Below are 13092 nucleotides of genomic sequence, written 5' to 3'. Positions count from 1 at the left end.
AAGAACTTGTAGTTTGGGGCACTGATCATCAGAGTGGAAACATAGCAGGTCTGGTCTTTTTCCTTTCCATCTTCTCCACCAGTCTGCAATAGAAGAATATAGTTTAGGGTTTGTATCTTACTTCAAGTTCAATTACATGGAATTTCCTGTTTTGTTCCTTCAGAACAGTTTGCCAGTTCCTTTTTGCATTAGATCAGGGAGTCAGCAGTTCATTGGTAGAATTCTTGAGGGTGTGTTTCTTTCCTGTCCTCAGGAGACTTATAGGAATGATTCCATTCATTTTACTTAGTCCCACTTTTCAGTTCAAGAGCTTAATGTCACTTTCATGTTTTTTTTAATTGCTGCCACATCAAACACCTTGGCACTTGGCCAGTGTTAATAATTTCTGTAAATAAAAGATGATTTTGTTGAGGGGTGGCTGTCCTGTAGAGATGAGGGAGGCCCATTTCTTGAATACAATATATGTTATAGTATGGATCATGTAAATTCAGCAGTAATGTTCTGTTCGTAATCTGTGTGCCTGAGGAACGTTTTTCTTATGTCAGTTGGTATAGCTTTTCTATATTTGGCAAAATGTCATAGATGTATTTATAGCTTATGTTGAAGGAAATCAGCACATTAAATGGGCTTTAGAGGCTCTTACATAGCAATTTGAATTATTCATTAAGTGTGAAATAATTGTGGTTTGATGTAAGGAGTTTGCATTCTGCTAAAGGTGCTTAAAGCACATGAAGGTCTGTTTGTGTGCTTTGACACTACCTCCCCATGTGCACCCTAGGAAATCACTTTTGTTAGTAAGATTTTTTTTCCCCATTAGCACTTTTTATGATTAAGCTGGTTGATAATTAACTGAGGCTATTACTTCAGCAAATAGAGCCAGTCCTCATCTCCTAGGTCTGCAGAACTGTTTCAGGCATAATATATATGCTTCTGATCTCTTTGCTTTGCATACATTGTGACAGATGTGCTAAAACCACCTTAGCTTCATGAAAAGTGAAACATTCTTTCTTCTTTTAGCAGCCAAACTGCATTTGTAAATGGATTAGATTAGAATAATTATTTTTTCCCCAGGGCCTCTAAAAGAAAGCAGCTGGAATTCCTGATGTTATAGTGTGGACTGCATGATGGTATAGATAGAATATCATTTTTATCTATTCTGGTGTAACGTTTATACTGTAGTTATGTCTGTACTCAGACGAAGAAACTGGCAAAACTAACTGAGTATTCCTTGCCTAAAAATAACCTATGAAATTCATGGGGTCGCCATAAGTTGACAAACAATTTGAAGGCACATGCACAAGTCTGCTCTTCTGCAAAAACTATTTTAAATTGGAAGAGATTTCATTTGGTTCTTCTTTCCCAAAGAGGGGATCTAGTAAGATTGCATTTTGCATCATTGTTTCTATTACTGTTGACCAACTATAAATAGGAGTGAATGTTTGCATTATCCAGGTATTATTTCTATACAAAGTGCAGATTCAGTCCTTTCCTGGGCCTGCTCATTGTTCAGGATTCTCTGAATTACAAAGAATGGTTGACATAGGAGAGAAGAGAACAAAGGCCACATATAATTGCCTCAGACTGGATTGTTTAAAGATGAATTATTTGTTTTACTTGCCTTGTTAGATTTTTAAAAGATTTCTGTTTAGATTTGTATAAATTCCATTGGGATTAGAGTTTTCTTTCATGACTACTGCTTTTTCCCTAGTTTGTGTTTTTCCATTTTCCACCCTTTACCTTATTTCCTGTCTCACAGGATGCCTACAAACTGGTTTGTAGTTTCCTCTTTGCTAGATTTTATAATTAACCCTTGTATAGCTGTTGAGAAATCAGATTCTGTTTTGCTTTTAGCATGGAGGATGTCAAGGAAGGGAAGTCATTACAGTTATAACCTGTGACAGATGTCATGAATGGGAGGTACTCTGCTTTTCTCAGCCATTCTTTGATTACCAGTTTTGCCTTGAGCCTATGGAAATCAATGGATAGTCCATGAGTTATGGATTGATCAGAAATGGAATACAGTTGTTTAACACAGTACTGCATTCAGGTATGTTTTACTGCTTCAAATCTTGTTTTGTAATAAGCTTCATGATGCTAATTCCTTGTGTTATGATATTAGCTAAAGCTCTTTGTTTGACTGTGGAAAGAATCTAACACTCTTGTTCTGCTGATGTAACTTTTTTTTCTCAGCAGAACCAGAAGTTGCTCCCCACCCCCCACCTCATGTCTTCAAAATGCGTTTGAAATGATAGATACCTTCCAGGGAGAGGAAGAGACTCCTGTTATGCTAGCAGATGTCTGCTTGCACAGTGTTAGATTTAAACTTATTGTCATATAACTTTTGTTGAAGTTGATGGACTCTGCAGAGGGCACAGATGAAATTGCTACTCAGTATTAATTGTAGTTTAAAATCATGCTGTTGATTGATGTCAATAATTTTCTTTTTCTCTACATTCGTCTATGAAGACAACTCCTATTTAGAAGAGAGACTGTCATTTGAATTTAAAGTATTCAGACCCTTCTCACCCACTCTTAAGTCTGTCTTAATAAATGACTATTATTATCAATTTGTTTTTAATATCTTTTATAATTTTGTCCTGTTTTACTGGTTTTAATTGTTAGCTGCTCTGATTGGTGTGTGAAGATTTGAAAGATAGATTATGTTTTTTACAGGAGTGGACAACTGCAAAGAGGATGAGGATCCTTGCTTTCATAATCTCTACATAGCTGCACTCTTGCTTCCAGTGCAACTAGAGGTGACAGTACATCACATTTGGTTCAGGAATTTGGCCTAAGAACAGCATATTTTCATTTTTTTTCATAATGGGGAGGAGGGGAGATGGTTGTGAGGGCCAAGGGGCCTAAGTCATTACATATTTGTTGCAGTTTTGGGTGGTTTGTAGTCAATTTTGGCTAAAAGAATCAGCCAAGAATTCCAACATCTGAGATTTAGGCATCTTCTGGAGGCTTAAGGAGCTGCAGACAGGGGCATCAGGGTCTGTATATGACTGTGTTTTCCTCACTTCCCCAGGACCCCACCTCCCACCCTGTAGATACCAAATCTGTGGAAACACATGTCCCATGACACACAGTGGTGTAGTAAAAAGGTGTCCCTTGTAGAAAATTGCAAAATCAAGGTTTGCTGGGGCGGGGGGGGGGGGGGGGCTTTTAAAAATATTTTTCAGCCATGAATGGTTGAAGATGTGCATCCAGAATCCTTGGATATGAAGGACTGACTGTAGTCACATCTGTAGTTACAAAGTCATGGATAAGAGTGGTGAATTCCTGTTCCTTCAAGAGTGTGCATAGCCTATGCAGCAATATATAATTGCTAACAAGCTGCTCTGGTACTGCTATTTATTGGCTTATCACACAGCAAAGCCAGGACCAAGAAAATACCAAGGATGCAAACCTTCTTATGATACCTTTATTGGGCCATACTGGATTCCAAAGAAACATCTTCTTTGAATTGCAAATGGACATTAAATTTCCTTGACTTTGAACGTCTATCAGTGATCACATGGCCAAAGGGGGGGGGGGTGCCAGTGTGCAGATAGGCCTCCCTACTATCTGAACTAAGACCAGAAACAGAAAATGCAGGCCTATGACTAACATCTTCAATTTCTTTCTCCTGTTTGCCTGATGAAAAAGCCAGTGTGACTTCAAAAGCTTGCAACATGTAATTGTGCATTTTGGTTGGTCCAATAAAGATAACATTGTTTAGATGTTATTGGATTTGCTATATGGCTAATACGGCTACCCTAGATGTTTAAAGGATGCAAACCTATGTGATAAGGCAACATTCAATCCAACAGTTGTACACTGTATTAAAAATCCTTATGGGCAAGGCTTCCAACCAGCTTTACATGCAACTTAGCTGTATTTAGTTTCAACTTGTTCCTCCTCATCTGCTTTATCACAGCTTACAGACACTGGTTTGAAATGAACAAAGGCCAGTCACAGCTTTTGGTGACAGCAAATTCTGAATGAACACATCCAGATGGTACGCTTCAGGTTGCGTACCATTGGTGAAAGCACCAGTTGCTTAGTAATTTATATAGAACTAATGTCACAGTTTTGATCACCCATCAAGTCCAGTCAGACAAAAATAACCAATAGCTGGAAAGAGAAGCCCAATGTTGTAAGTTCTGATAACTCATGTGTCAAGTGCCATGCTAAGCATATTGTCCAGAGTTGCACCTTGTATTGTGTTTAGATTCTTGCTCATTTATTGTTATATAAAGCAACTTAAATGTTTTCTGTGGGGTTTTGGGGCTTTTTGAGTGCTATTTTATGCTCAAAGCTCTTGAATAAACATGTTACATAACCCACCAATGAACCATCAAGTGCCCTTTGGTGGTGTCTGCATGAATACAGCCAACTTAGGCAACACATAAATGGACTATAGTCAATATTGTATAAGAAAGTTAAAAATAACTTTAGCAGGGATGTTCACTGGTGAAGATTTATTCTTAGTCTATTCTGACCTAACTTTCAGTCTCTAAAGATGAAATGGTTAATAGGAGATACAGTAGAACAGTGCCAGAAGAAATAAAGTTTTGTGGGAAAAGTTGCATGTTTAATTGCCGTCTAGCCTAATAACAAAACTTTATAATGTAGGGAAGTGACTTGGACACTTAACACAGGAAGTCTGTGTTATTCACAAGTCATGTAAGACAGCAGTTTAAAACAGCTTTGTAAAGTAAAGGAACATTCAAGATTTCTTTCAACAGTCTGCTTTGTGCAGACATTTTTAAATGTTCTGTAGTTGAGATTTTGTTATCAGCTATCCCTGTATCAGAATATTTAAGAATTAATTTTCCCAGTAGCTATTCAGAGATAATGGCAGTTGGCAACATCATGTAAGTGTGCCTCCAGCAAATGCTTTTACATAAGTACATGCTCTTGTACAAGCACCTAGTTTTTTTGATTTACAATTGAAAATGAACTTAACTTTATCAAGTTCTAGTGAAGAGTTTAGGACAGGTCTTTTTTTCTGAGCTTGATGTGTCCAAAACAGTTCCGTTTTGTGCTATGTTTCTTATGAACATTTCAACAATGCAAATACAATGCAATCTTATGCATATTTACTTTGAGTTAGGTCCCTCTTACTTCCGTTTACTATCCAATATTTATTGTTTCCAAGCAAATCTATCTTGGATTATATCATTAAAAACTTTACAATACTTTCTGTTTCTATAGAAGATTGAGAAGCATTGTCACAAGATATCACCCCCCCCCCCGAGAGTTGTTTCACTTTCTACTAATATTGAGAGTTCAGTGGCCATATTATAAAATATTAGCATAAACAACACTAATGTTTTCTGAACCAGGCAGGCAGAATAATGAATGGTAATAATAGTAGTAGAAATAACAACAACAACAACTTAGATTCAGCATCTAAATTAACAATTTAAAAAAGCATCTGCATAAGGCTGCTGGAGGAGAGTGCTGTTTTAAATTTGGACAGTTTCCTTTGGCTGACAGTTAGCAATTCTAGTCCTGTCTGACTGGAATAAATGTCTGCCAGAGGGTCTGATTATAAGGGAGGAGGCAATCCTGTAGATAACCTGGACCCAATCCATGTAGGGCTTTAAAGCTAATAACCAACACTTTGTACCTTGCCTGGAAACTAATTGGCAACCAGTAGAGTGGTTTTAAGATTGGTGTAATATGATCACTTCTGGATGTCCCAGTGATCATTCTGGCTATATTGAACTAATTGAACTTGGTACAGAGGTAGCCCAATGTACAGCACATTGGAGAAACCCAGCCTTGAGGTTACCAGTGTGTCTACTACCATCTTTAGGTCCTCCAGCTCTAGGTAGGGGTGCAGATGGCTTAATAACTGAAGTTGACAGTTGCATCCATCTGCACTGTCATTTTGAGCAACTGATCCAGAAACAGTCCCAAGCTGTGAATAGTCTTTCAGGAGGAATGTAACCCCATCCAGGACTGGTTGACACACCTCCAAACCCAGGGTAGTACCCTTGACAATAGGCATCTCTGTCTGGTGGGCACGTGTTCCTAAACACAATATTGTACTTATATGCTACCTTTCTTCTGGGAATCTAAAGACAGGGTACATGGCCTTTCCTCTTCTTTCAATTTATTTTCACAACTTTTTTGAAGTAGGTTAGGTGTAGCAGTAACTGGCTCATATTCACCCACTCAGTTCCATTACTCAGTTGAAAAAAAATCTTCCCAAGTTCTCATTGACTCAGTGGGCCTGCTCTATTTGGGATTAACAATTGGAATGACCTAATATACACTGTAAGCATTTATTTTGGTTGCATTTTTGTGTGCAGAATTCTCCTGTTGTATTTCTAACTGACATCTGGATCTTTATGAAATCATTGATCTAATTGCAGCAAAGGGAAAGGCTATCTCTGTTCCTACTACAAGCTTGTGGAAACTTGAAGTATTTCTTGCTGCAGTTGAAAACTCAATTACAGACTACTCCTTGTTCTGAGATAATGAAACTGTTTTAATTTATATGTAGAATCTTCAAATTGGCTTTCTTTGTAATTGCCTTTGGGAAGACATTTAACATAAGATACAGCTTATCTCTGCTGTTACAACATGGAGATTTACAATTGCATTTTCAAAAAAGAAGTTTAATAGATAGTAATTTGAGAATTTTTTTTTTGGGGGGGGGGGCAGAAGTTGTCATATATCCACATTATAAAGGCTGTGCTTTGTACAATCAGCTTCTGTTGCTTTCATCAATGGTTCATCCTTCATATGCACTGGGTTGGTGCAGAGATGGATAGAATACAGACAACAGTTGCATATAGGCCCAGGGCTGTTTTGGTTGGATTCCAGGGGTCAGTTATGTTTTATTTTGTTTAAAAAACTAGAGAACTTTTTCCCCCTTCAAAATGTTCCCCAGGAGTGTTGGGGAGGGGGAGTTGGGTGTTCCTGGGCCATTCTTGGACCAGGAGAGGCATTTTTTTCCAGTAGGAAATAGATACAAACATTGACCTCCTGGTTACCTCCTTCAGGAAAATGGCAGAAGGAGAATCCAGAATTTAGAGAAATTGTCTCCACCACTCTTAGTGTGTTGGAGCCCTGGTGGCGCAGTGAGTAAATGCCTGTACTGCAGCCATTCACTCGAAACCACAAGGTTGCGAGTTCAAGACCAGCAAAAGGGCCCAAGCTCGACTCAGGCTTGCATCCTTCCAAGGTCGCTAAAATGAGCGGCAAAAAGCTGCGATGGCCGGCCGCAGCGGCGGACCTCTAAGAGGCCCGCTGCCGTCTCCGGAGCCATCCAGGAGGGCTCCGAGGGCGGCAGGGGGCCTCTGGGAGGCCCTTTGCCGTCTCCGGGGCCCTCCAGGAGGGCTCCGAGGGCGGCAGGGGGCCTCTGGGGGGCCCATTGCCGTCTCCGGGGCCTTCCAGGAGGGCTCCGAGGGCGGCAGGGGGCCTCTGGGGGGCCCATTGCCGTCTCCGGGGCCCTCCAGGAGGGCTCCGAGGGCGGCAGGGGGCCTCTGGGGGGCCCATTGCCGTCTCCGGGGCCTTCCAGGAGGGCTCCGAGGGCGGCAGGGGGGCCTCTGGGAGGCCCGGTGCTGTCGCTGGGGCCCTCCACGAGGGCTCCGAGGGCGGCAGGGGGCCTCTGGGAGGCCCAGTGTCGTCTCTGGGGCCCTCCAGGGGGCCTTCCAGCGCTGGCGGCCCCCCCAGCTTTTTTGCCGGTCTCTGACGGGGCCTGGGGCCCCGTCAGGGGCCAGCAAACATGAGTCCTCACGCCCAGAGGGTGGAAGCTCCACCCCCGGCATGCGGCCCCGCCCCGGAGGGTAGAAGCTCCACCCCCGGCTTTGGCCCCCCAGTCGCCTGAGGGACAGCAACCCGGCCCCCCGGCTCAAAAAGGTTGCCTACCCCTGGCTTAATGCTACATTGAATCAATTGTTAAGCTCTGACACAATTGGTACAGAAAAGAAGGAACCTTTCCCTGGGTTTGTCTTCGGTGAGCCTTGTAGATCTCTTTTACTAGTCAGTCCAAAAACTTTCCAGCTAGAAGGGCAGATATTAGTGCATCTATTACACAAACACCCTGCAGGAACAAATTGTGTTGTTGTACAGGCTGCTGCTTGAATCCTGAAGGCAAGATGGTTTGACCACATTAGCATGACGTTCCCCTCTTTTACCCTCCAAGCCATCTCTTTGGTTGGTGGTGGTGTTGTCCAGGGTTAAAGTTGCCAGTTGCAAAGATCTTACTCTGAAGTGAAAATGAGTTTCCCACTAGTTTGAAAGCTGCTATTCAGTAGACTGAGATCATCAAACACCAACATTATTTGGATAATAAGAATGAGATATTTCTGTATATAAAAGTCAAAACTCAGAAGCCAGCAATCCAGTACAGAACAAGCCAGTTCAACACACACAAGGGGATGATGTGTTGGGTTGTGAGAGGGATCTTTTAAGTGGAGATTTTTTAAAAAACAAACAATCATCAAAATGTCATTGCAAGTCATCAGAACATAGGCCATTGTTAAAGTGCACAATTGATCTTGTTTCTGTTAATTTAAACTTTCAGACCCATTTCTCTAACATTCTCATAAGCATTTTTTCTACTCCAGTGAACAGTGAATGGATGAAGAGAGCTATGGAATACAAAAGCTTGTGCCAAATAAAACTTGTTAGTCTTTGAAGTGCCGCAGCACTCTTTGTTGTTCAGGAGAATCATTCTGTGTTTGGAAGAGATTTTTATTGTCAGCAAAGAGTGCATTAGGTCTTGCAAAAAGAAAGTGAGTTTGCTAATAGATCATATGATTGGAAAGAATCAGGAAACATCCTTGCCCTACCTTAAGAGTAAAATCCCCTTTATATAAAAATAAATATGGTAACAAAACATTCTGGATCAGCCATTTACTATGGTAATTACCTTATATTTGTTAATTAACAAATATAATTTAATTAACAAATCTATTGAGAGTATTTGCACGCATGTGAACTTGGGTTTCTAGCCTTACTCAAATCAAAACTTATTTTTTGCAGATGAAGACAATTACCATTATAATACTTTTAGAATATTCAGACAAGCATTTAAAAACGCAATCCACTGAAATATCAAACACATTCAAAACAAATGTGTCATTTATTTGCAGTTTCTAGTGTGATGACATAGTTGCAAATACAGTTCAGAAACGTTTAAAGTTTGCTGCTCCTTCCTGAGCTGCTGCCTTACTGCAGAATTAATGCAGTTTGACACTGCTTTAACTGTCATGGCTCCACTCTATGGGATTCTGGGATTTGTAGTTTGTTGTGGCACCTGAGCTCTCTGTCAGAGAAGGCTAAATAGTTCACAAAACTACAAATCCCAGAATTCCATAGCATTGAGCCATGGCAGTTAAAGAGGTGTCAGACGGCATTAATTCTGCAGTGTAGATGCAACCCTGGTTTTTAATTAGAGGAGCTCATATGAAGACTATACACTGCTGAAGAATGATTGCATTGACATCTGTGTCCATATTGTCCACTGAATTATCTCTGCACTTTGTACTTATGGAACAGGGATCAGTTTTGTGCTGACAGCTGTACTGTAGTGGATTAACAAAAGTATGACACAGTCTTTGAGTCAGGGGACAACTGCTTGTTCCTCACTGGAACTGAATTAGTACACTCTTGTTCAGAAAGGGCTTTAGCTTTTCATGACTTGGCTTTTAAAGTACTGTACAAACAAGCAGCTTGAAGTCTGTAATAAAAAGAGGAGAGGCTCCCCCTACTGTCTCAGCCTTTAAAGAAGATGATACAACCAGCAAATGTGGAAAAACAAAGCAAATATCCTTATGCATTCCTGATAGTGTTGATGTATATAAATGTCTGCTTTTTGTCATCATTGTATTTTATTCTTAATCAGATTTTTTGGAAAAAAATTGATCGTATTGTTGATACCTGATGCTATCCTTGTTCTTAACCAAGAGAAAACAGCAAAAATACACTAAAGATGTCATTTAAATTTTGAATGGTTTAAACAGTATTATCTGAACCAACTGCTTCTCTTAGTTATATCCTATCTTGGCAAGTAATATATCAAGTACATGACAGAGTGCTGACCTTGTTCTTTAAAAACTGAAAAAAATTAAGTTAAAATTATAGTAGTTTCTATCAGTTTTTTTGTTTTGTTTTTGTTGTTGTGTTTTTTTTTTTCAGTTCCACTCGACATTATACTTATTACACTAAAAGTTGCTTTTATCCACCTTTCTCTAGTTGTACCATGGGAAACAAAACGTTAAAATAATACAGTGAACCAATCAGAAAAACAATGTAATAAAATTTCAGTCAATTTTAAAGTAGCAACAAAGTAACCATAGAACTGAATGTGAATATAAATGAAATGGCTCGTTTTAAGGTAAAGGGCTTTGTGTATAGCCAAACATAAAACAATTTGTTCTGGTAAACCTCTTTTAAGAGACCAGGAGAAAACTGTAGCTGTCCTGCAGGCATCCATGCTCTAGGCCAGTGATGGTGAACCTTTTAGAGGCCGAGTGCCCAAAATGCAATCCAAAACCGACTTATTTATTGCAAAGTGCCATGTCCCTCTGGCTTTCTAGTAACAAACTCTGGCAAACTCTGTGCTGGGGTGACAGCACATGTGCCCACAGAGAGGGCTCTGAGTGCCACCTCTGGCACGTGTGCCATAGGTTCGCCATCACTGCTCTAGGCCTTAGGTGACCATGTAAGAAACGTGCAGCAAGTCCTCATTTCCCATCTTTGTGATTGCGGAGGTTCATACTAATGCAATTAATTATTTATATGTAACTATCTGGTGTCTCAGTTAATTGGGTATTGATATCTTACATTTCATATATACATATTGGAAATCATAAATCTTATGTTTGGATGTGGTGCCTTTACTTGGTAGCATCATTATTTTTGTGCTTATACAATAATGCTTAGTAAGGTAGAGGGCAGTAAGAAAACGGGAATATTGGGTAGATTTCAGTCTAGTCATTGGACTATGACTGAAGTGATCAGGGTTCGAATCCTGACTCAGCCATGTAAAACCACTGGGTAAGGACTGTTTTGCACTGGTAGGCTTTTGTACTATAAATGTGCCTCAGTTGTTCACATCACATCATCTTTTCTGTTATAAATATATCACACATTCCTGATGCATTATGTATTAGATTTTGTGTAATATGGGGCAGTGTATCTAATGCTATTGTACATCGGCTTCTCTGATATGCCTGCCACTTTGTATGCATCTTATAAAACATCTCACCTGACATACTTCTTTTATGGGGGGCGGGGGGAATAGACCATATCCAAAACTTGTTAGACTGGTGTGACTTTATTTTATACAGATAAATATTTTCTAGTCATCTTAGAGTCAGATCTTTCTGAACAGCTGATTTCAGACTTCTAAAAGGGTGCTTAATGATGACTGCCCTCATTTAGTTCAGATCTGTAAAATTTAGTAAAGGTTTATCAAAGAAATTAGGCCAGTGCTGCAAAACGCCATTCAAATATGACTTACAACGGGGTGAGAATTTCACAGTAGTGTGGAAACATTTCTAGTTGTCATTTTCTGAAATATCCCTCTTCTCCACCCCCCTCTACTTCGCCACTGCAGAACTTAGTTTGTTAACATTACCTTACTGGAAGCAAATCCACAGCTCTAGCCGGTCTCATTCTGCTCCAAGTTGACTTCTATTTTGAGAAACATGATAGTTCTTAATGATATGATTGCACAGGTGGGGTCTTTTGAGGATGTGCACTAAGTATCAAGCTGTGCTTCATTGTTCTCTGCTTACATGTAATACCACTCTGCCAGTATTAGGACATACTACTTTTTTTTCCAGTTTTTGGAATAAGTGCATGAAACAACTTGTGTTTATTCAAAATGCTGCTTTGTTTGTATATAAAAGCTACTTCTTGAGAGAAGCTATTCTGCCTCTGTCAAAGCCTCCATGGACTTAGAATGGCACTGCTTTGAGGTCTTAATTATCTTTAAAAGATTTGTGCTGAATTACAGTTTAAAAACTCTACTCCCCCCCCCCCCCCCCCCAATTCATTGAGTTATATAGATTTAAGTTTAGTGGTCACGTTGATTTATATTTTGACAACTTGTTAAGATCATCTTTGGTTCTATTCGTCAGGTTGCGCCACAGTGAAGCTGTTACCCAAAGAAAGGTGGGGGACTGGGGGGGGTCCCCACCAAGTATGAGCTTTCAGTGTTGGGGCACTTAAGCTTTTCAGGAGGGTGGGTAGCCTCTAGGACTTTTGGCACTTGTATGTACTGGTGTTAACTGAGTAGGACTGTATGTTTGGGTGAATTTGAGAAGGTTCTATTTAGAAAAATGCAGAGTGCAATAGCAATTCACACAGACACAGCATGCAGAGCTAACCAAAATGGAAATTTGGAAACTGGATAGTGGAGGTTGAAGGTGTTAAAGATAGCGGTTGACTGAATATGTATTGTGTGCACAGAGACAGAGTTTTTAGGACCAGTATTTATACCTGAAAACTAGCCTCTAGGAGTATGTATCTTCTGAGATAATGGCTTTAACTTTAAGGTGACAAAAACAATGATTGGATGAGGACAGTCCCATGGTGCGTGGAGGGCAGTTGGCTGAAAACAGCAATATCTAGCAATATCGAGAGTGTGGTATTTACATGAGTGAAACTCACCCCCCAAAGTGGTTGGAAGCCACACCAACGCCGTGCTAACCCGGGAAAAGCTGGCCTTTTTAGGAGTGGGTCACATCCACTCCTGCTGGCAGCCAGTTGGGGACTGTGGTGGCAGCCCACTTTGGAAGCAGACCATGTGGTTGCTGTGGTCCCAGCCCAGTTGTGTCTGGAGTGACCTCTGGATACTCCTTCCAGGCTATGTGCTTTGGGCTGCAGAGGACTTGCAGGAATGAAGGATTTATTAGTACACTCATTTAGATTTGATTGTATCCTCATCTGGATTGTGCCCAAGCCCCTGGGTCTTTTCCCCTTTTATCATTAGAATGTCACCTAGTGTTCCAAAAGGACATTGGGGCCTCTTAAGAACATGCTGGCTTCAGATATGAAAATATGAAAACCCCAAATACAGCACGGAACATGTAGGGTTAGCTCTCTTGTGGAGTCTGGGTCTTGTAACTGGGTTTA

General features: G+C 40.4%; 1 protein-coding gene across 4 annotated transcripts in view; it reads left to right on the top strand.

Moving 5' to 3' along the window:
- The window catches only part of TMCC1 (transmembrane and coiled-coil domain family 1), a 151665-nt gene that overhangs the window by 77030 nt on the left and 61543 nt on the right, over window positions 1-13092 (top strand). The window contains exon 1 of one of the 4 annotated variants that reach the window (XM_089520713.1): window positions 1961-2047. The exons of the other annotated variants lie outside the window; for them this stretch is intronic. Within the exon in view, the coding sequence (XP_089376839.1) occupies window positions 2012-2047 (36 nt within the window). The 5' untranslated portion in view covers window positions 1961-2011. Of the gene's footprint in view, window positions 1-1960; window positions 2048-13092 lie in introns of those variants that run through there. 4 annotated transcript variants of the gene reach the window in all.

Source organism: Sceloporus occidentalis, unplaced genomic scaffold, assembly GCF_023333645.1.
Source record: "Sceloporus occidentalis isolate IW3139 unplaced genomic scaffold, rSceOcc1.0.p SCAF_1, whole genome shotgun sequence".
Classification (NCBI taxonomy): Eukaryota; Metazoa; Chordata; class Lepidosauria; order Squamata; family Phrynosomatidae; genus Sceloporus; species Sceloporus occidentalis.
The sequence above is the reverse complement of the archived record's forward strand: the minus strand, read 5'-3'. Positions and strand labels throughout refer to the sequence as shown.